The following is a 21,947-nucleotide window of genomic DNA, read 5'->3' on the forward strand; positions in this document are numbered from 1 at the left end:
ATGGTAGGACAAGCTGTACCTGCATGCCCACTTTCAATGACTGGTGTATAATGACACCCAGGTCTCGTTGCACCTCCCCTTTTCCTAATCGGCCACCATTCAGATAATAATCTCTTTTCCTGTTTTTACCTCCAAAGTGGATAACTTCACATTTATCCACATTAAATTGCATCTGCCATGAATTTGCCCACTCACCTAACCTATCCAAGTCACCCTGCATCCTCTTAGCATCCTCCTCACAGCTAACACTGCCACCCAGCTTCGTGTCATCCACAAACTTGGAGATGCTGCATTTAATTCCCTCATCTAAGTCATTAATATATATTGTAAACAACTGGGATCCCAGCACTGAGCCTTGCAGTACCCCACTAGTCACTGCCTGCCATTCTGAAAAGGTCCTGTTTATTCCCACTCTTTGCTTCCTGTCTGCCAACCAATTCTCTATCCACATCAATACCTTACCCCCAATACAGTGTGCTTTAAGTTTGCACACTAATCTCCTGTGTGGGACCTTGTCAAAAGCCTTTTGAAAATCCAAATATACCACATCCACTGGTTCTCCCCTATCCACTCTACTAGTTTCATCCTCAAAAAATTCTATGTGATTCGTCAGACATGATTTTCCTTTCACAAATCCATGCTGACTTTGTCCGATGATTTCACCGCTTTCCAAATGTGCTGTTATCACATCTTTGATAACTGACTCTAGCAGCTTCCCCACCACCGATGGTAGGCTAACCGGTCTATAATTCCCTGGTTTCTCCCCCCTCCTTTTTTAAAAAGTGGGGTTACATTAGCCACCCTCCAATCCACAGGAACTAGTCCAGAATCTAAAGAGTTTTGAAAAATTATCACTAATGCATCCACTATTTCTTGGGCTACTTCCTTAAGCACTCTGGGATGCAGACCATCTGGCCCTGGGGATTTATCTGCCTTTAATCCCTTCAATTTACCTAACACCACTTCCCTACTAACATGCATTTCGCTCAGTTCCTCCATCTCACTGGACCCTCTGTCCCCTACTATTTCTGGAAGATTATTTATGTCCTCCTTAGTGAAGACAGAACCAAAGTGATTATTCAATTGGCCTGCCATGTCCCTGCTCCCCATAATCAATTCACCTGTTTCTGTCTGTAGGGGACCTACATTTGTCTTAACCAATCTTTTTCTTTTCACATATCTATAAAAGCTTTTACAGCCTGAACATCTACTCTTGTCTGACAGGTACACGGTCCTTTCCTCAGATATGAATGAGGGTGGGAACTTTGGGCAGGATGTGCAAACTGTCCATGACACCATCTCATAGGCGGCCATTTTATCAGTGGGAGAAATGAGTAATGAAGTGGTGATAGAGGGCAGCATAATGAAGGGGACAGGCAGTGCTTGCTGCTGCAAAGATACAGAACACCAAAGGCTTTGTTGTGCACCTGATGCTAGGGTAAGGACCTTCCTTTCTGAGCTGGAGTGAAACTTGGTAATGGAAGGGAATGATCCAGTTGTTGTGGTGCAACTGCGCACTAATCCCACCGACCGGTCTAGGTAAGGTCTGCTGAGGGAATATGAGCAATCTGAGGCACAATTTAAAAGCAAAAATCAATGATAATTAACGCGAAACACACAAAATGCTGGAGAAGCTCAGCAGGGGAGTCTGTTCCTATGGAAATAAATAAGGTGTTTAGCTTTTTCGGGCCAAGACCCTCCATCAGGACTGGAAAAGAATAAAAATCCCCCTTCTCCGTTGCTCCAACACCCTCCCCACTCCTGCCAGACTCCGGATTCCTCCCACTCTCTCTGCCAGGCCCTGTACCTCGCTATGAGCTGTCGTTGGTGGAACTTGTGACAATTGTCCTTATGTTCCATTACACTAACATAAATTTATGTTCTTGTTCCTTGTATTCTTACCCAAAGGAATCAGTTTGCCCTTCTTTGAGTCAAACCATCATTGTTCTTATATGCCTATTTTACAAAGCTGTGTTTCTTCTGGAGATTTGATAAATGTTCACAGTATTCACAGCTGTATTGTGTTCACTTTTCATCATTTTCATTGATGGTATGAATTCAGAGAAATAACTGCATTATTTGTTTTCTCTCAGTGGAAGCAAGAACCACAGAGACTGGTACTGACGTTAGTAAACATTTTATTACTTGATGGAACAACAATAAGCTAAAGCTCACACTGCAGTGGAAAATTTCATCCTGTTCCAGAAGTAGTTGTTCGACATTTTTGTCATGTTTCCCATTTTTCCATGGCTTCACTTCCTCTCCCCCACTCTCCGATGTGTGCCACTCTCCCACATTTCCCATTACTTCCCTCCTCTGCCTGTTGCTTCTCTTCCCCTCCACACCCCGTCTCTCGCACTCCCTATCCCCACTGTTCCTCTCTGTTTCACCACATTCTCTTTCTCACCTTACCTGTTACACTGATCTCTGCTCCTTCTCCCTTACCCCATCACCATTCCCATTCCCTGTTTGACACACTCACCTCGTTCTGCATACCCTGATCAGTATTTGGCAGGTGTGTTCATTTTCCTTAAATTTTAGTCTCTGGTGACCCAACATGTATCTCCTGGAACAAAATGCTCTCTTCCCAGCAAATAGGTCTGAGCTTGCACAGACGGTCCATTAATCAATCTTACTACATCTATAACCTTTAATTTGATTATCAGTATCTATTGGAGTAAACAATATCTTTACGGCAATGCAAGATTTATCAGGCTTGAATGTTTTAAAATACAATAGCACCAAGGTTATTTAATCAGAAGAATGTTCATTGGAAAATCAGAGAATACTTCAAAATGAATTAATGGTTGGTTCAGGTGATGTGTCACTGCCTTCATGTTGTTGTGATGGGATAGTCATAGATGTCCACTCTAAAATCTGACAAACGATAATCATGTAACACTTGAAGAATAAGAGTTGATGCACAATGTGTTCCACAAGGTTGAACGGTAAGAACAGCAAATCCAAAAGAACTTAGATGACAAGTGATCTGGAGGGTTGGATAAAAAGGAAGGATGTTGGCAGGAAGACATATTACAAATGAAGATACCCTTCAAATGTGGAGAGAGTCAGTAGCTTCAAATGCCTGAGAGTCACTATCTGATAGGACTTGTCCTGGACCTATTATATAAATGCAATTGTAAAGAAAGCATGACAGTGCCTCACCTTCCTTGGAAGGCTGCAGAGATTCAGCATGACATCAGAAACTTTGACAAACTTTGAGAGATAAGCAGTGGAGTGTATTGACTGGCTGCATTACAGCCTGGTATGGGAACACCAATGCCTTTGAACAGAAAATCCTACAAAAGGTACTAGATTTGGCTGAGTTCATAACAGGTAAACCTCATACAGCCATTGAGCACATCCACATGAAATGCTGTTGTAGGAAAGCAGCATCTATCATGTTATCTTGTTATTCCATGCTCGTTATTTATTACTATTTTATTTGTAGTTGCATTTCAAAAGTTTGTTGTCTTCTGTGCCCTTGTTCTTTCAGTGATCCTGTTTATAGTTACTATTCTATTGATTTGATGAGAATGCCTGCAGAAAGAAGAAACTCAGGCTTTTTTTATGTGTGTACTCCAATAATAAACTTTAATTTGAACAGATGTACCACTGTTATAGAGGGGAAGATGAAATAGAAAGAAAATCTAATGGAAAACCCCAAAACATTTAATGACCATAGTAAGGGTAACCAGGAAACAAGTCAATTCCTTTGGGAACAACCTTTTCATGGAGCATGTTATCATTGAAAAAGGCCTATGTGGTATCGTATAAACTTTGAGGATGTATCTCCCCCAGGAACCAAGATGTATCCCAGTCTGTTATGTGCCATATGTGAGAGAGTGCTCTGGCCCCAGCAGAAACTTGTATTGTTAAACTATCCACAAGTGAACAGAAAGATGACCAAAGAGTAGTTAATGTGATAGTTGTATTCCAGAATGGCAGCAAATCAAGCGGGGAAGTACAAGGATGTGAGGTGGTGCAGAAACAAAATCTGAATAACATGAATCATACATGCTTGCTCAGTTAGTGATTACCCATAGATTATCAAAAAATGTATTATCAAAAGATATTTGACCAATTGAGCGACATTTTGAAGAGGTAACAAAATGTATCGAAAAGGACAGTCTGATTGTTGTTTGCCCATGTCTGATATTGTCAGAGACAACAAATCCAAAGGGTTAGAGCTCAGTGGATCCAGACCCAATTGCATAGATGTATGTCTCAGAGTGGCTGCAAAAAAATATCAAGGGAGGGTGAAATGCCAGAGGTCGAGGTGCACAGTGGAACCAATGACAGGTCGAAAGGCAGGGGAAATAGATCCTGCACTGTGAGTACAGGGAGACAGGGAAAATGTTGAAGAACAGGACTTCCAGGGTAGTAATCTCTGTCTTACTCCCAGTGCCACATGCGCGTCAGGGCAGCAATAGGATGATGGCACAGACAGATCAGTGGCTGTGGAACAGCTGCAGGGGCAGGGTTTCAGATTCCTAGGATCTCTTCTGGGGAAGGAATGAAACAACCTGTGCAAAAATGATGGCTTACACATAAACCCAAAGGGGACCAATATCCTTCTGTGGGCAAGCCACACAGAAGGGCTTGCTCACAGAAGGCATAGACTGGTTGTAGACAGGTCATATCCTGCATGGAGGTCGGTCACCAGTGGAGTGCCTCAGGGATCTGTCCTGGGACCCCTACTCTTCGTGATTTTTATAAATGACATGGACGAGGAAGTGGAGGGATGGGTTAGTAAGTTTGCTGATGACACAAAGGTTGGAGGTGTTGTGGATAGTGTGGAGGCTGTCAGAGGTTAAAAACTGGGCTGAGAAGTGGCAGATGGAGTTCAACCCAGATAAGTGCGAGGTGGTTCATTTTGGTAGGTCAAATATGATGGCAAAATACAGTATTAATGGTCAGACTCTTGGCAGTGTGGAGGATCAGAGGGATCTTGGAGTCTGAGTTCATAGGACACTCAAAGCTTCTATGCAGGTTGACTCTGTGGTTAAGAAGGCGTATGGTGTATTAGCCTTCATCAATCATGAGATTGAGTTCAAGAGCCGAGAGGTAATGTTGCAGCTATATAGGACCCTGGTCAGACCCCACTTGGAGTAGTGTGCTCATTTCTGGTTGCCTCACTACAGGAAGGACGTGGAAACCATAGAAAGGGTGCAGAGGAGATTTACAAGGATGTTGCCTGGATTGGGGAGCATGCCTTATGAGAATAGGTTGAGTGAACTCAGCCTTTTCTCCTTGAAGCGACGGAGGATGAGAGGTGACCTGACAGAGGAGTATAAATGATGAGAGGCATTGATTGTGTGGATAGTCAGAGGCCTTTTCCCAGGGCTGAAATGGTTGCCACAAGAGGACAAAGGTTTAAGGTGCTGGGGAGCAGGTACAGAGGAGATGTCAGGGGTAAGTTTTTTTTTTTTTACACAGAGTGTGGTGAGTGCGTGGAATGGGCCGCCAGCAACGGTGGTGGAGGTGGATACGATAGGGTCTTTTAAGAGACTTTTGGATAGGTACATGGAGCTTAGAAAAAAATAGAGGGCTATAGGTAAGCCTAGTAATTTCTAAGGTAGAGACATGTTCGGCACAACTTTGTGGGCCGAAGGGCCTATAATATGCTGTATGTTTTCGATGTTTCTATATCCTCATGGGCAGGTTTACCAGAGCTGTTGGGGAGGGTAGGAACTAAACTGGCAAGGGGATGAGAATTGAGTGACAGGGCTGATGATCGGGCATTTGGTATACATGTCAATGCATTGTTAGTCAGACCTTGAGGGAGTCTGCGGAAGGATTTGGACAGGTTGAGAGATTGAGCAAATAAGTGTCATGTGGAAATGCAGTGAAGGGTAGTGAGTTGGTAGTAAAGAGGGTTCAGAGGAGAGTCACAAGAATGATTCTGGGAATAAAAGGGTTAATGTACGAAGAGTGTTTGATGGCTCTGGCCCTGTACACCTCATTGAAACCTATCAAATATTGAAAGGTCCACACAGATTGGATGAGAAGAGAATGTTTCCTATAGTGGGGAAGTCTAGGACCGGAAGGCACAGCCACGGAACGAAGATGAGAAGGAATTTCTTTAGCGAGAGGGTGGTTAATCTGTGGAGGTCTCGTCATTGATTATATTTAAAGAAGAGGTTAATAGGTTCTTGATTAGCCAGGGCATCTTGGGTTATGGGGAGAAGGCAGGAGAAGGGATTGAGATGGCAATAGATTAGCCATGATGGAATGGAAGAACAGAGTCGATGGCCCGAGTGGCATAATACTGCTTCTATGTCTTATGTTCTAAAGTTGCTCTGGTAATAAAAGACAGCTAGCGATGTTGGAGGATTGTGTTTGTGAGTGGAAGCCTGTGTCCAGCGGATAGTGAGCAGGCTAGTTTTTAGTAATATTGATACTGTAAAGTTGGTGAAATGGACAGATAGATGGCAGGTAGAAAGAGTGATGATGTATGATGGGAGGATGAACAAGGAGGTGGTGTACACAACGAATGTAAGACCCCAGCGAATTTTAAGGAACAGGATAATCTTGTTCTTTCCGTCCAAGCATAATGACTTAAAAACACCCAAATAAGCTGGAGAGAGAAACAGTTAATATTTTGATTGCACAAGTTGCATTTGCACTAATGTTCAGACATTCCACACAAGAGTATCTAAAAGTCTATTGCACATTGTGGATATGAAATGTTAACTGTTTCTCCCTGAGCAGACACTGCTTGACCTGCTGAGCAGTTCCAGCATTTCCTGGTTTTTTTTCCTATTACACATTACCATCATATATTTTATTTTTTTAAATTTATGGGCAAATGACCGCATAGGTTGCAACTGATAGTGGGTAGATTATGGGGAAAGTGGGAGAATTGGACAATTGGTGCTGCTTTGTGAGCTAGCATTGGTTCAGTGGGCTTAATGACTACCTACATCATTTGACAATTTAAGTCTCATCTTATTTCTCCCACTTAGTATTTTTCTGAGCCAAACTTTATGGAACACATCAATGCTTCATCGACCCCATGGGCGAGACTCTGAAAGTAGTAAGGGAGAAGCATAGAACTGGGAGAAAGTTTACCACCATTTGACACAAGATTAGGGAATGTGCTGTCTGACAACATGAAGAGAATAGGGATTGAGGGAGGAGTTGAGGAGGTGGGGCTGTGAGTAGACTGTGTACAGGGGTAATAGAGGCTGTCATTCCAATGTTGTTTCCAAGGGATGGGACATAGATGGGGAACAGGAGACAATATGGATGGATTCTCTGTCCTCAGCTCCCATCATGTCTGAGGGAGGGCAGCACTGAGGAAAAACGATGTGGTCTTAAACACTCTGGGCAAATGGTGGAGAAGATGGAGGGTGAATTGGAATCAGCAGATTGTTTATCAGCTGGGTGGAACATTTACTTCCCATTTTGGAAATGTTTGCAATGTCTTCCAGTTATTTATCATCAGACTACCAATTAAAAATGAGAGAAATGCCTTTTTTAACCCAGTTTCCAGTGCCTTTGTTTGACTCTGTTGGGTTTTGCTTCTGTTCCTCTGATGACATATTCACATTGATAACTTTCTCTATTAACTCTGCCCGTTCCTTGACCTCCGTCAGTGCCTGAATTCTGTCCAGGAACCCAGGCTTGGCCTCTACTTTCTCAGACTGAATCAGGAGCTCAATGTAGGCTGGGGTGGATAACGGATTTGGTCTCAGAGCTATCTCTTCAAGTCTTCTAATGCTCATGGATAATTGTTCAATAAACTCCAGGACTGCATTCTGAACCTCATCAAACTCTTTCTCAAGACTCTCCATGATTTTCTGCTGAGTCATCTTCTCACCATACGCCATCTCATAATTTTTTTTCAGCTCATCGTATGTTCTCTTCTCTTTTTTCGTTACATAGACAAACTTGTATTTCTGGTTGAAGTGAACACTCCAGACACATTTTTGGGGACAGACAGTGCAGTTCCCATCCCTGTCCATTGCTGCACATCGTGATTTTTTTGCATCATTTGCAATCTTACAGGGATAGTGACAGGTGAAGTGACATTTCTGACAGTTGGTTATGTAATGGCCAGTCCTGCTGATATCTTCCTGTACAGGAACTGTAGTTTCAATCTCATACTCAAAGTCTTTATTTGCATCCAGCTCGATCTGGTGTTGGTTCAGAACTTGTCGTGTTTTTCTGAGCTCCTCCTGTTTGGTCAGGCCAACTTGAATTTGAAGCTGCAACCCCTCCACTGTAGTCTCCAGCTGCTCACGTTCCCTCAAAACCTCTCTGGTCAAAGATAAACTTTTTGTTTCCATCTTGTTGAGAGCTCTGAAGAATTTCTTCATACTGTTTTGTCCCTTCTTCCAGAAAGTTGCATCAAAATTATCATCATCATCATCTTCCCCGCTGTCATCAGAAGTACCCTTAGCACCAGCGTTTCCTGACGCCGGACACTGGGCAAATATGACAGAATTGTTGAACTTTAAGTGAGCTGGCACACCATTTTTATCTTTGGGACATGGTACATCAGCCACCTTCAAAGCCTCCAGAACAGGGGGATGCTTTCCATCTGCAAATGTCACCAATATCTGAACATTCTCGGCAATATCTTTGCCAAAAACAGAAAGAATTGAATCAAAAATATATTTCTGTGTGTGAGTCAGGCGAGCCAAAGAGGCTTGAACAACAAGACACACAGCATCAATTTGATCAACACCCTGTGGGGAGGTGAAAAACTCTCGGATGTGCTCAGTGATCAAATGATCTCGGCTTATTCCCCTGGTGTCTCCAAATCCTGGTGTATCGATGATAGTCAGAGAGTAATCAGTTTTAAATCCTACCTGATGGTGGAGTTCGTAGGCAGTGATGGAGGATGTCTGACTTTCAGCCTGAGATTGTCCTGTCTCTTCATGTATTAACTTGTATCTGAAGTCGTCTTCCCATTTCACGTCCAAGATGTAGTTGATCATCCCATTGATGAGGGTCGTCTTTCCTGACCCTGTTGCTCCCAGAACCATCACTGTCTTCATTCTGTGTTTTGTACTGGGTTTTCCAAAGGAGCATTTCACAAGGTGTTTCCTATCATCCAATATCTTCTCCATTAGGTTGAGCTTGTAAATGGAAGGGTTTCCTTTGGATATCAATGGAGATTCTTTCAAAAGTTTCTGGGCTATTCTCTTTGGTGCATTTACTGTTTCTAATAAAAGCTCATCACTTGCTGCACTGCAACCTGCTTCCCCACAGTCAGCAGACACTCGGACTCTGTATTTTTTCTTTGGTTTCAATCCCTTTAGCTCACAGTGACATTGTGTTTCATTTGTCTTCACTTCCTCCCATAATCCACACTCCAGTTTGGACCCAACTGCTGTCTCTTCTTTATATTCAATTTTGTACTGAACGATTTTAACACCATCTCCAATCTGTTTTGGAATGTCCCAAGTCAGAGTGGCAAATGGTGAACGATATTGGAAGGCCAGTTGACCAGGTGGACTTGCAGGACAAGTGATGTACCGAGAGCTGTCACTGGCCTTGCTGACACCTACCTTAGACACAGCTCTGTATTGGAAATGATATTCCTTGTATGGCTGCAACCCAGATATTGTGAAGGACTGGGATTTATCAGGTGTAACCACAGATGTCCATCCCTCCTGCTGGGGGCCCTGGTACTCTACTCTGTAACCCACAATCTCACCGGCCCCATATCTGGGTGGATGTAACTGCAGAGTCACACTGTCATGTGTTGTTTGACTAAATTTAGGTCTCGCTGGCTGTGATAGGGGTTCAAAGCATGGGTTCTCCAGAGACCCTCCCCGATACAGGTAAATAGCTGCTCCTGTTTGACTGCCATCCTTCACAGATGCAAGAAGAAATTTTATTTTCCCATCTGCTTTGTTTGCTGTGGCAAAGTCCAGGAATAATTGAGATGTTTTCTTCATTTTACGGGACATGGACGGATGGCAAAAACAATCGTTGATATGTCGTGTTGCACAGGCTCCAGTAGCAGGAGTTGGTGACTGCATTTTCTGATCTGTGAGAGATTGGAGGTAGTTCGTTGCCTCTGACAGATAGAGATCATCCTGATGCAGTGATGTAAATGTGAAGCAGACCACATAGTCTATTGTTGGATCCATCAGCTCATCATCCAACTCTGTCTTTGATTTCACCGAAGGTATATCTTCAAACATCCTGAGGTAATGTCCCACTGCCTTCATCTCCTGTTCCTTATCATCCAACCATGTGACCAGTGACTGCTGAGTGAATGGTGACAGTTCCCTGTTCTTCAGTATATTCACCAGTAAACCTTCCTTTTCTTCACCTCTCCGGATAGATGGCAAAACTCTTGCTAAAGTCCCCTGGAACATCAATTTGTATTCCAAGCACATCTCTCGGAATTGTTTTGTCCCATCTCCAATCTCGGGAAACTGAATGGAGACTCTGTCTTTCAGCATATCATTGCATCTCATCACTGCCTCACTGAGCTGTTCCAGGACACGCTGGCAGTGACTGATCAAATCCACACTTATCTCCCTCACCACCTGAGCAGCTTTTGAGTTTAGTTTACTGATAGGGTAAAGTATGACTCTCACAGGCACTGAATTCTCCCCACCTGATCCCAGTAAGGATGGGAGGCTTGCATAGGTACTGATGGCATCTTTGAATGTGGTGGGATTGTTCTTCAGTGAGAAATCCCCATAAAGGGTGCAGCTAAATTTCTCAGAATTAGACTGCTGTTCTTCTGTCATTTTCAGTGAGTCTTCCCCATGAACTGCAAACTCAGGGAGATGTGTAATCATTGCTTCCATATTACGCTGGACGTCCTGCAGTTTCTCTGCTGGAGGGACCATTTGATCAAACACAAAGAAAGCCTGGGCCCCATACAGCACTGCTATAACGACATGGGTTGCCGACCCCTCGTCAAACACACTCGGGTCACTGATGTTCAGCTTCCCCAAGTGGCTTATTATCAGCTGTTCAAAGCTGGTTGTTGTTTTGTACTGAAGGGTAACTCGTGCCTGTCGTTTTGATTCCTTTGTGTCAGTGAGATATTTTGCTGATCCTTTCACCTCCACTGCACCACTCAGCAGACTTGCTTTCAGTGATTCCGACACACTGAGTGCGGCAACTTTCTTCTCCATGGAGTCCGATGTGATGATGTGAAACTCAGTGCTGGGCTGATCCCGATGACTGAGGTTGTTTTCAAGTGTCTGTGAATCCCACAAGGTGATGTCTATGGAATAAAACAACAGGAAACAGTCAAATTAAGTTCAGTTGTGTAAATAATGATTATACTGTGAACTGATTTCCTGAAAAGGCTGCATTTTGGCCATAAGACATAGGAGAAGGATTAGGCCATTCATCAACTCTGCTCCTCCATCTGACCATGGCTGATTTATTATCTCCGTCAGCCCCATCTCCTGCCTTCTTCCCTAATCATTGATGCCCTAAGCTATCAATCTCCAATTTAATTATACCTAAAATGGCCTATCTGTGGCAATGGATTTCACAGATTCACCAACCTCTGGCGAAAAAATCTCATTGTTCTAAAAGACGTCCTCGTATTCTGAGACTTGCCTCTGCTCCTCGCCTCTCCCATTATTAGTAATATCCTCACTCCATCTCAGCATTAAATACTTCATCTGTTCACCGCCTTCTACAGACTTCCTGCTTCCTGAACTCCACCAATCTTTGTATCATTTGTAAACATGACCGTAAAGTTATCAATTCCACCATCCAGACCATTGACATACAGTATAACATGAAAACAAATGCTCCCAGTACTCACCACTGAGAGCACCACTGGTCACTGGAAACCCCATTATTTTCCTCTTGCCTGTGAGCCACTCATCAGCCAACCATTGATGCAGTATACCATGGGCTCTTTTTTTACAGCCTCATGTGCACAGTGGCATGTCTAAGGTATGGCAGGTATGGCACGTGCCCTTGGCGCCACTGAGCAGTTTCTATTAGAGTCAGACAAGCCATCCTCGGATCCTGAGAAAAGAATTTTCTTCAGATGTATGATCTGTCTTTGATTATCATGGGTGAAAAGCACTAGGATGGCCTTATCTCAGAGCATTGTGTAAGAAGACCATGAAACGTTTCTTCACGAAGAAGGAGGAATGTGGAGCTGCAGGACGGAAGAGACAAAAGTGGGATGCAGAGGAAGCCAAGAAGTCGAGCAAGTTCTTCATGCCCTTCTTTGAAAAGCCCGGAACAAGTAGTTCCACGCGTTCCATGGAGTTGCCTGCACCTGCTACAAGTTTATTAGAATCCGAAGGTGGATCAAGTACAAATGTATCACAAGCCAAGGAGGAAGCCAAGTCAGATAAATCCGAGTCTGACGAGATTAAGAGTGAGGCTGCCACAGAGAACGTGGACATGACAGGAGGGGAAGACGATGGTGGTGGTGGTGATGTTGAGTTTATTGACGAGATTGAACCTGACAATACTGAACTTAATGAACTGGATGGTGTCAAAGAGCCTCAAACAGTCATACCAGAAGTGATTGAACAGCCTGACATTGGACTTCTGAAGTTCGACAAGGATACTGGAAAAGCAATTCTGCCTTGAGAACAAAAATGATAAAGCTGGGTTCGAAGTATTTCCAGAACAGTGAGGGGCCTTTCCTACTAACAAATAACTGCTCAATGAACAAAACTTGGTTCAAGAGGAAATTGGGAAATGGTCGTGGTGAGGAAGTGACTCGCTCAAGGATGGTCTATTCCTCTTTTGAAAAAGTCTGCATCTTGTATCTGTTGTCTTCTCTATTCCCGGTCAGACCATCAATCCTCTTTGGAGCAGGAAAGTGGATTCAACCAGTGGAAAGCTTCTGAAAGGATTGGTGTTCATGAAAATGCCAAGAATCATCGGGAATGCTTCACACAGTGGAAAGAAATGGAAAGAAATTTAGCTGGAAACAGAGGAGTTATTGACGTGGTATTTCAGTCACAGATTGAGAAGGAAAAGCTGAAGTGGTGTGATATCTTGATGAGAATCCTTCACTGCATAAAATACCCTGCGACTCAGAACCTGGCTTTGCGAGGACACAGGGAGTCACTTCAGTTCGACGATGACTCCAATGTGGAAGTTTCCTTGGCTTACTGAAACTACTGGCCGTCTTTGACCCTGTCATAAAAGAACACCTCACTCATTTGGAAAGTCATCCTGGATCCACGTCTTATCTTTCACCGAGTGTCCAAAATGAATTCATCCACATCATGGCATCCACTGTTCGTTACAGTTTACTGAGAAGGATTCGTAAAGCCAAGTACTTTGTACTATGGTCTCATGTTCGACTCGAATCCCGATTGACACTGTGAGCATATGTCAGAAGTAGTGAGGTATGTGGAAGTTGATTTTGAGAGGAAAACAGTTTGTGTTAGAGAGCCCTTCCTTGGTTTTATCCAGCTAAGCCAGAAGGATGCTGAGAGCTTGGTTGAAGACATCTTGAAACAGTTAGGGAAGGACAAAATAGAGCTGCAAGATTGTCGGTTACAGTGTTATGACAATGCTGCTGTGATGGCTGGACATAGAAGTGGTGTTCGTCAAAGAATAACTGAGAAAAACAAGCTGACTGTGTTTGTGAATTGCAACAATCACTCCCTCTACTTGGTGGGTGTACATGCAGCTATCGAAGCTCTCGACGTGTTTTTCTCTCGTTCAACACAGCGCTGGGAAAACTCAAAAACGCCGTGCCTGTGGTTGTTAAGTCGGTGTCAGAAACCAGGTGGAGTGCAAGGACAGAAGCAGTGAAGCCCGTCAAAAAGTACCTTGAGGAGATACTTCAGGTTCTCCAGGACATGATAGACAATGAAAACGAGACCAGTGAAACAAGGAGTGATGCAAGGCAGCTGTACAACTGCATGTTGAGTTACGATTTTCTGATTTTGCCAGGATTTTGGAACAAGGTACTCATTCGCATTGACCGTATTCAAAAGAGGCTGCAGGATCCTAGCATGAACTTCCATGATGCTGCCCTGGATTTGAAAGCCCTCCGAGATTGTTTTTATGATGAAAGAGAAGTGTTGGTTAGAGAGTCACTCGAAGAAGGAGTCAGTCTCTGTCAAGAATGGAATATTGAAGTTGAAAGATGTCAGAGACGAAAGGAACGAATGAGAAACTGATGAGAACTCGAGAGACGCTGGATTAACAGCTAAGGAGGAAATGGAAAGAGTCACGAAGGGAACACTTGACCGTCTTCACAGAGAAATGGCCAAAAGGTTCGCTTGTTTGCATGAAACTGACGCCAAGTTTGGGTTCCTTCTTGATGTCGGGGGACATCTTTCTTGAATTTATATTTCAGTATGGAGATGAGAGTGTCTTCCCCAATCTTCGCATTGCTATTTAGATAATGCTAACCGTAACATTTTCCATTGCCAGCTGTGAGAGGTCATTCAGCAAGTTAAATCTAATACTTTTTCATTTGAGAGCCTCCATGGGCCAAGGCAGATTCTGCAATCTTGCTGTGCTGAGTGTAAAAAGAGCAGAAACTGAAAAAAACTGACTTTGATCACATCATAGACCAATTTGCAAGGAAGCAAGGAAGGTGCAGTTATAATTTTCATGTAGTGCCATAATTTGTGAGCTTGACTTGTATTTTTCAGCTGATATTATGGTCAAGTTATCTAAAAGATGGGTGTCAGATGTTTGGACGGGGGCACAATTTCAGTGCTTGCCGTAGGCGCTATTTTCCGTAGGTACGCCCCTGTATATGCAGTACCTTATCAATGGCCTTCTGAAATTGTAAGTAAACAACAACCACTGATTCGCATTTGTCTACCTTTCCTGTTATTTTCTCAAAGAATTACAACAGATTTTGCAGGGAAGTTATTCCCTTAAGGAAACCATGTTGTCTTTGACTATTTTATCAAGTGCCTTAAAATACTTTGAAACCTCATCCTTGTAGATAGACTCCAATATCTTGCCAACCACGGTAGTCAGTGGACAGTCTAACTGGCCAATAATTTTCTGTCTTTTGCTTCCCTCCCTTCTTAGAGTGGAGTGTCATTCGCAATTTTCAGCCCTCATGATCCATTCCAGAATCTAGTGTACCCAGCTGACTTCTCTACCTTCACCTTACCAATCACCTATTCCTTATAGCAGCGGTCCCCAACCACCGGGCCGCGGACCGGTACTGGGCCGCAAAGCATGCGCTGCCGGGCCGTGAGGAAACGATATGATTTGGCGATATGAGTCAGCTGCACCTTTCCTAATTCCCTGTCACGCCCACTGTTGAGCTTGAACACACGCGAGGTGATTACCCGCCCATCATCCATGTCAGCAGGGGAAGAAGATCAACTCCTCGAGCTTGCAAATGACGGCGGGCTGAAAAGTATGTTTGACATAACACCTCTGCCGGCATTCTGGATCAAAGTCAAGGCTAAATATCCTGAGTTAGCTAGGAAAGCACTGAAAATGTTGCTTCCACTTCCAACATATCTCTGCAATGAATGCAACGAAAACCAAATTGCGGAATAGACTGGACATAAGGAACCCCCTTCGAGTATCGCTGTCTCCCGTCACCCTTCGATGGGACCGTCTTGTTGCAGGAAAACAAGCCCGAGGCTCCCACTGATTCAGCGATATTGGTGTGTTGCAATGATTTTATGTGTTCATACGGGGACCATATGTGCTGTGTGTTTAATATCCAAACGTTACTTAAAATGTTATGATGCTATTGACTTACTTATATAACCATATAACAATTACAGCACAGAAACAGGCCATCTTATAGTAGCGACTGCAGTCACTTCTGCCACTTGACACTCTCAGATTTTTGGCAGACTGCTGGTGTCTTCCACAGTGAAGAACTGACCAAAATACTCATTGAGTTTGTCTACCTTTAGCTTGTCCTCCATTACTACCTCACCAGCATAATAAAAGAACTTCTGGTATCCTCTTTCGTGTTATTGGCTAGCTTAACTTCATATTTCATCTTCTCTCCTTTTTGCTCTTTTAAGTGACTTCTGTTGGATTTTAAAAGCTTCCCACTATATATTATATCATCTCTTCCATGCTGTCTTTGACTTCTCAGTGTGCTTCTTTTTGAGGATGAGCCAGTCCTGAGCCAATTCCGAATTACTTCTAGAAACTCAAGCAACTGCTGCTCTGGTGTCGTTCTTGCTCGAGTGCCCTTCCAATCAACTTTGACTAGCTCCTCTCCTATACCTCTCTAGTTTCCTTTACTCCACTCTAATATTGATACATCCTTGTAAATATCCTCTGCACCCTTTCTATGGCTTCCACATCATTCCTGTAGTGAGGCAACCAGAACTGAGCACAGTACTCCAAGTGGGGTCTGACCAGGGTCCTACATAGCTGCAACACTACCTCTCGGCTCCTAGATTCAATTCCACGACTGATGAAGGCCAATGCACCGTATGCCTTCTTAAGCACAGAGTCAACCTGCACAGCTGCTTTGAGCGTCCTATGGACATGGATCCCAAGATCCCTCTGATCCTCCACATTGCCAGGGGTCTTACCATTACTACTATATTCTGTCATCATATTTGACCTTCCAAAATGAACCACTGCACACTTATCTGGGTTGAACTCCATCTGCCACATCTCAGCCCAGTTTTGCATCCTATCAATGTCCCGCTGTAACCTCTGACAGCCCTCCACACCATCCACAACACCTCCAACCTTTGTGTCAAACTTACTAACCCATTCCTCCACTTCCCCATCCATGTCATTGATAAAAATCACAGAGTAAGGGTCCCAGAACAGATCCCTGATGCACCCCACTGGTGACAGACTACCATGCAGAATATGACCTGTCTACAACCACTCTTTGCCTTCTGTGGGCAAGCCAGTTCTGGATCCATATCTTCTCCATCAACTTCCCAACCACTGAGGTAAGACTCACTGGTTTATAATTTCCTGGGCTATCTCTACTCCCTTTCTTGAATAAAGGAACAACAATCACAACCCTACAATCCTCCAGAACCTCTCCCGTCCCCATTGATGATGCAAAGATCATTGCCAGAGGCTCAGCAATCTCCTCCTTCACATCCCACAGTAGCCTGAGGTACACCTCATCCGGTCCCGGCAACTTATCCAACTTGATGCTTTCCAAAAGCTACAGCACATCCTCTTTCTTAATATCCACATGCTCAAGCTTTTCAGTCTGCTGAAAGTCATCACTGCAATCACCAAGATCCTTTTCCATAGTGAATACTGAAGTAAAGTATTCATTAAGAACCTCTGCTATTTCCTCCGGTTCCATGCACACTTTCCCACTGTCACACTTGATAGGTCCTATTCTTTCATGTCTTGTCCTCTTGCTCTTCACATACTTGTAGAATGCCTTGGGGTTTTCCTTAATCCTGCCCGCCAAGGCCTTCTCATGGTCTCTTCTGGCTCTCCTAATTTCCTTCTTGAGCTCTTTCTTATTTGTCTTATAATTTTCCAGATCACTATGATCACCATCTCCAAAATGCTCTATCACTGAGAGATCTGACGCCTGACCAGGTTCATTTCCCAATATCAAGTACAGCCTCTCCTCTTGTAGGCTTATCTACATATTGTGTCAAGAAACCTTCCTGAACACACCTAACAAACTCCACCCCATCTAACCCCCTCGTTCCAGGGAGATGCCAATCGATATTTGGGAAATTAAAATCTCACATCATAACAATTCTATTATTACACCTTTCCAGATTCTGTTTCCCTATCTGCTCCTCAATATCCCTGTTACTATTGGGCAGCCTATAAAAATCACCCAGTAAAGTTATTGACCCCTTCCTGTTCCTAACCTCCATCCACAGAGACTCCACAGACAATCCCTCCATGGCAGCCACCTTTTCTGTAGCCGTAACACTATCACTGATCAACAGTGCCACGCCCCCACCTCTTTTTCCTCCCTCCCTGTCCTTTCTGAAACATCTAAAACCCAGCACTTGAAGTAACCAGTCCTGTCCCTGAGCCATCCAAGTCTCTGTAATGGCCACCACATCATATCTACAAGTACTGATCTACGCTCTACGCTCATCCGCTTTGTTCACAACACTCCTTGCGTTAAAATAGACACATCTCAAACCTTCAGTCTGAGCACATCCCTTCACTATCACCTGCCTATCCTCCCTCTCACACTGCCGACAAGCTTTCTCTATTTGTGAGCCAACCGCCTCTTTCCCAGTCACTTCAGTTCGGCTCCCACCCCCCAACAATTCTAGTTTAAACTCTTCCCAGTAGCCTTAGCAAACCTCCCCGCCAAGATATTGGTACCCCAGGGATTCAAGTGCAACCTGTCCTTTTTGTACAGTTCACATCTGCCCCAAAAGAGGGGCAATGATCCAGAAATCTGAATACCTGTTCCCTGCTCCAATCCCTCAGCCATGCATTTATCCTGCACCTTATCCTATTCCAATACTCACTGTCACGTGGCACAGGCAGTAATCCTGAGATTACTACCTTTGCGTTCCTACTTCTCAACTTCCTTTCTAACTCCCTGTAGTCTTTTATCAGGACCTCTTCTCTTTTCCTACCTATGTCATTGGTACCAATATGTACCATGACCTCTGTCTGTTCTCCCTCCCAACACAGTGTATCTTGGATGCGGTCCGAAACATCCCGGACCCTGGCACCTGGAAGGCTAACTACCATCTGAGTTTCTTTCTTGCATCCACAGAATCGCCTGTCTGATCCCCTGACTATAGAATCCCCCATCACTACTGCCTTCCTCTTCCTTTCCCTACCCTTCTGAGCCACAGGGCCAGACTCTGTGCCAGAGGCACGGCCACTGTCGCTTCCTCCAGGTTGCCCATCCCCCTCAACAGTACTCAAACAGGAGTACTTATTGTCAAGGGATACAGCCACACGTTTACTCTCTAGTACCTGACTCTTCCCCTTCCCCCTCCTGACTGTGACCCACCTATCTGTCTCCCTTGGCCCCGGTGTGACCACCTGCCTATAACTCCTTTCTACCACCTCCTCGCTCTCCCTGACCAGGCAAAGGTCATCGAGCTGCATCTCCAGTTCCCTAACTTGGTCCACGGTCTCATATGCATGCTAAAATTTTTATCTCATGGTCCAGCACCAACCTGAATTTCTTAACTTCTGGATATTGAAAATCTCATTACCATCATAGCATTGTCCTTTTTTACACACTTTTTCTATCTCCCCATTTGTACTACACCCTGGCTACAGTTCAGAGGCTGGTATATAACTCCCATCAGGGTATTTTTAGGCTCATAGTTTCTTAACTCTACTCACCGGAGTTTCTACATCTTCTGATCCTATGTCACTTCTTTCAAAAGATTTTATTTGATTTGTTTTTTTAACCAACAGAGACACCCCCTCAATTCTGTCCTCGTATCTGTCCTTTCAATATGATATGTATTCTCCGATGTTAAGTGCCCAGCTACAGTATGATATCCTTCCAGCCTTGAATCAGTGATGTCCACAACATAGTAATGACCAATTTCTAACTGTGCTACAAGATCATTCACCTTATTACATACACTGAGCTGGGTTCATTCAAATATAAAATGTGCAGTCCTGTATTCACTGCCCTGTTCATTTTTTCCATGTTAATTTCTTATGGTAATGAACTTTGTGATTTGCTAGGACCCAGCGTAACCTAGGAGGAGCCCAGCCCATCAGAACTCCTCCCTGTTTCCCCAACAATGGGCCAATATTCCACAAACTCAAACACATTTCTCCCTTATCAATCTTTGAGCCATGCATTGGTTGTCTGATCTATTTACCTTGTGACAAATTGCACTTGGCTCAGGAAAGAATCTAGAAATCATTATCTTTTGAGTTCTGCCTTTTAATTTAGTCACCAGCTGCTTAAATTCCCTCAACAGAACATCTTCCTTTGTTCCCACAAAAACTGCGACAACTGGATCCTTCCTCATCCACTCCAAACTCCTCTGCAGGTCAGATGAGTGTCCTGAACCAGGGCACCAGGCAGACAGCACAGCCTTTGAGATGCTTAATCACTTTGACAGTGAATTGTGTCTATTTAGAATGAATGTATAACATACTGGACCAACAGAACCAATTAGTTTACTGGTTTGGAACAGCTACTTTACCTGCCAGAACTTTCCTAATTGCCCCTCAGCCAACTGAGACCACAATTGCTCACCAGCCTGATCCCAAACAAGATCCCTGTTACAAACCTCTGTGGTGTGAGTGTCACTTATCATCTTGTTGCAAATAGAATCCAAATTGTGAAAATATGGTTGAACATTCACACTTATGACCTCATGATGAAAGGAAGGTCATTCAGGCAGCAGTTGATAGGTCATGGGAATCTGCCCTGGAGGTTGTATCAGTGTTTGAACCTGAACTGCAGGGAGCACAGGAGACAGACCCTTCCAGTATCATAAGCACACATTTGCTCATTATTTCTCATTCTATTGGAAATCTTCCCTTTCTGCTTTCCATCTTTTCCCCACCTTCTCTGCTACTGAATTATTGTCTCTCTTTAATTTCTGACAAAAGATCTCCAGTCTGACACATTCCCTGTTTCAAATTCCCCAGTTGTTGCCTGATCTGTCTGGACTAACACCTCACCTGTGGCCAGCGAATAGTTAACAATCACTGTCTGGATTCCTGCAACCTCCTTGCCTTCTATGGGATACCTCTTAGAAAAATGAGAGCTATGGGTAACCCTAGGTAATTTCTAAAGTAAGTGCATGTTCAGTACAGAATTGTGGGCCGAAGGGCCTGTATTGTGCTGCAGGTTTTCTATGTTTCTACCTTATTGGATTAGCCATACTAGAACTTCACCATCACAACATCTAATATTTTTGACAATGTGCTTCTCCTTGGCGAATTCAGATGAGGAATAATTTTACGTGATCTGACTCCATGGACAGTCCTTGACATCCAAGTTTTCTTGCGTTTGCTGAAATTGCCTTTTGTCCTTTTGGAACACATTTACCCTGAATTCTGATTGTTGCTTGCTGCGGCTTATGTGCGGGAGGGAGGGGAGCTGGGGGCGAATTTGGGGTTCTAAAATTTAACTGTCATTCATTTTTTGGGGGCACTCCTCTGTTTTCGTGGATGGTTCCGAAGCAAAAGAATTTCAGGATGTATATTGTATACATTTCTCTGACATTAAATGTACCTTTGATTTCTCTTTAGAATGATCACTACTTGTCTGCTGGAGACTTTGCTGCAGGTAGCTGCTCCCAATTGACTTTGCCAGGTGTAATTTTATGACATTGAAATCGAGCTTATCACATTTTAGGAGGTTTAATCCCAAGCATCCTTATCTAGTTGCATAACTACTTCGAAATTTACAGAGTTCTTGTCACAACCTTGCGGTCTGTAAACTGAATCTACCACACTGTATTGACCATGATCTTCCAATACCTGGGATCAGAGTGTCTGACCGGCAGTCGTACAGCATTCCTAGCTGGAAAGGACGGCCCAGGGTAGCCATTTTCACAACTTCACACATCATTGCACCAAGAGCTAGGAACTCTGTGACCTGAAATGGAAGGTGTAACTTTTTTTAACAAATTATTCAAAAATAAAATTATTTACAATAAACCATTCAATGACTCTCAATCCTTTACAAACACTACCATTACATTCTATATATTTCCACACTTTACAGCACTCACGTGGCACTTTGTTGGTTTATCTTTACTCACCATTGTTGAGAGGTATATTCCCCGTCACCTGACCCCTCCCACTCCCGCGGGAGAAGAACCTTAAAGCGTTGTCCTTCCCCACCGGGCCCTTGCAGTGGCTGCAGCAAGTTTGAGTGCGTCCCTCAGCACGTACTCCTGCAGCTGAGAATGTGCCAGTCGGCAGCATTCTGCCACGGACATCTCCATGTGCTGGTAGATCATCAAGTTTCGGGCCGACCAAAGAGTGTCTTTCACCGAGTTGATGATCTGCCAGCAGCACCGGATGTTGGTCTCCGTGTGCATCCCCGGGAACAGCCTGTAGATCAGAGAGTCCTCTGTTACGCAGCTGCTGGGGATGAAACGTGACACTAGCCCGTC

General features: G+C 43.9%; 1 protein-coding gene across 1 annotated transcript; it reads right to left on the reverse strand.

The window, feature by feature from the left end:
* Window positions 1-2,121: 2,121 nt before the first annotated feature.
* Window positions 2,122-21,424, reverse strand: LOC140198086 (uncharacterized). The gene is made up of 2 exons (XM_072258968.1): window positions 21,307-21,424; window positions 2,122-11,206 (listed from the first exon to the last, which is right to left on the reverse strand). Exons 1-2 carry the CDS (start codon window positions 21,395-21,397, stop codon window positions 7,452-7,454), a joined length of 3,846 nt encoding a protein of 1,281 aa, XP_072115069.1. The 5' UTR covers window positions 21,398-21,424; the 3' UTR covers window positions 2,122-7,451.
* Window positions 21,425-21,947: the final 523 nt, after the last annotated feature.

This window comes from Mobula birostris, chromosome 5, assembly GCF_030028105.1.
Source record: "Mobula birostris isolate sMobBir1 chromosome 5, sMobBir1.hap1, whole genome shotgun sequence".
Classification (NCBI taxonomy): Eukaryota; Metazoa; Chordata; class Chondrichthyes; order Myliobatiformes; family Myliobatidae; genus Mobula; species Mobula birostris.

What these genes read in the sequence shown, in the direction of transcription:
- LOC140198086 (XM_072258968.1), bottom strand. Translation starts at nt 21,397, where the DNA reads ATGATGTGTGAAGTTGTGAAAATGGCTACCCTGGGCCGTCCTTTCCAG. An exon ending in GTCAGACACTCTGATCCCAG is followed by an intron (nt 11,207 to 21,306) that starts GTATTGGAAGAT and finishes TTTATTCCATAG; the next exon opens with ACATCACCTTGTGGGATTCA.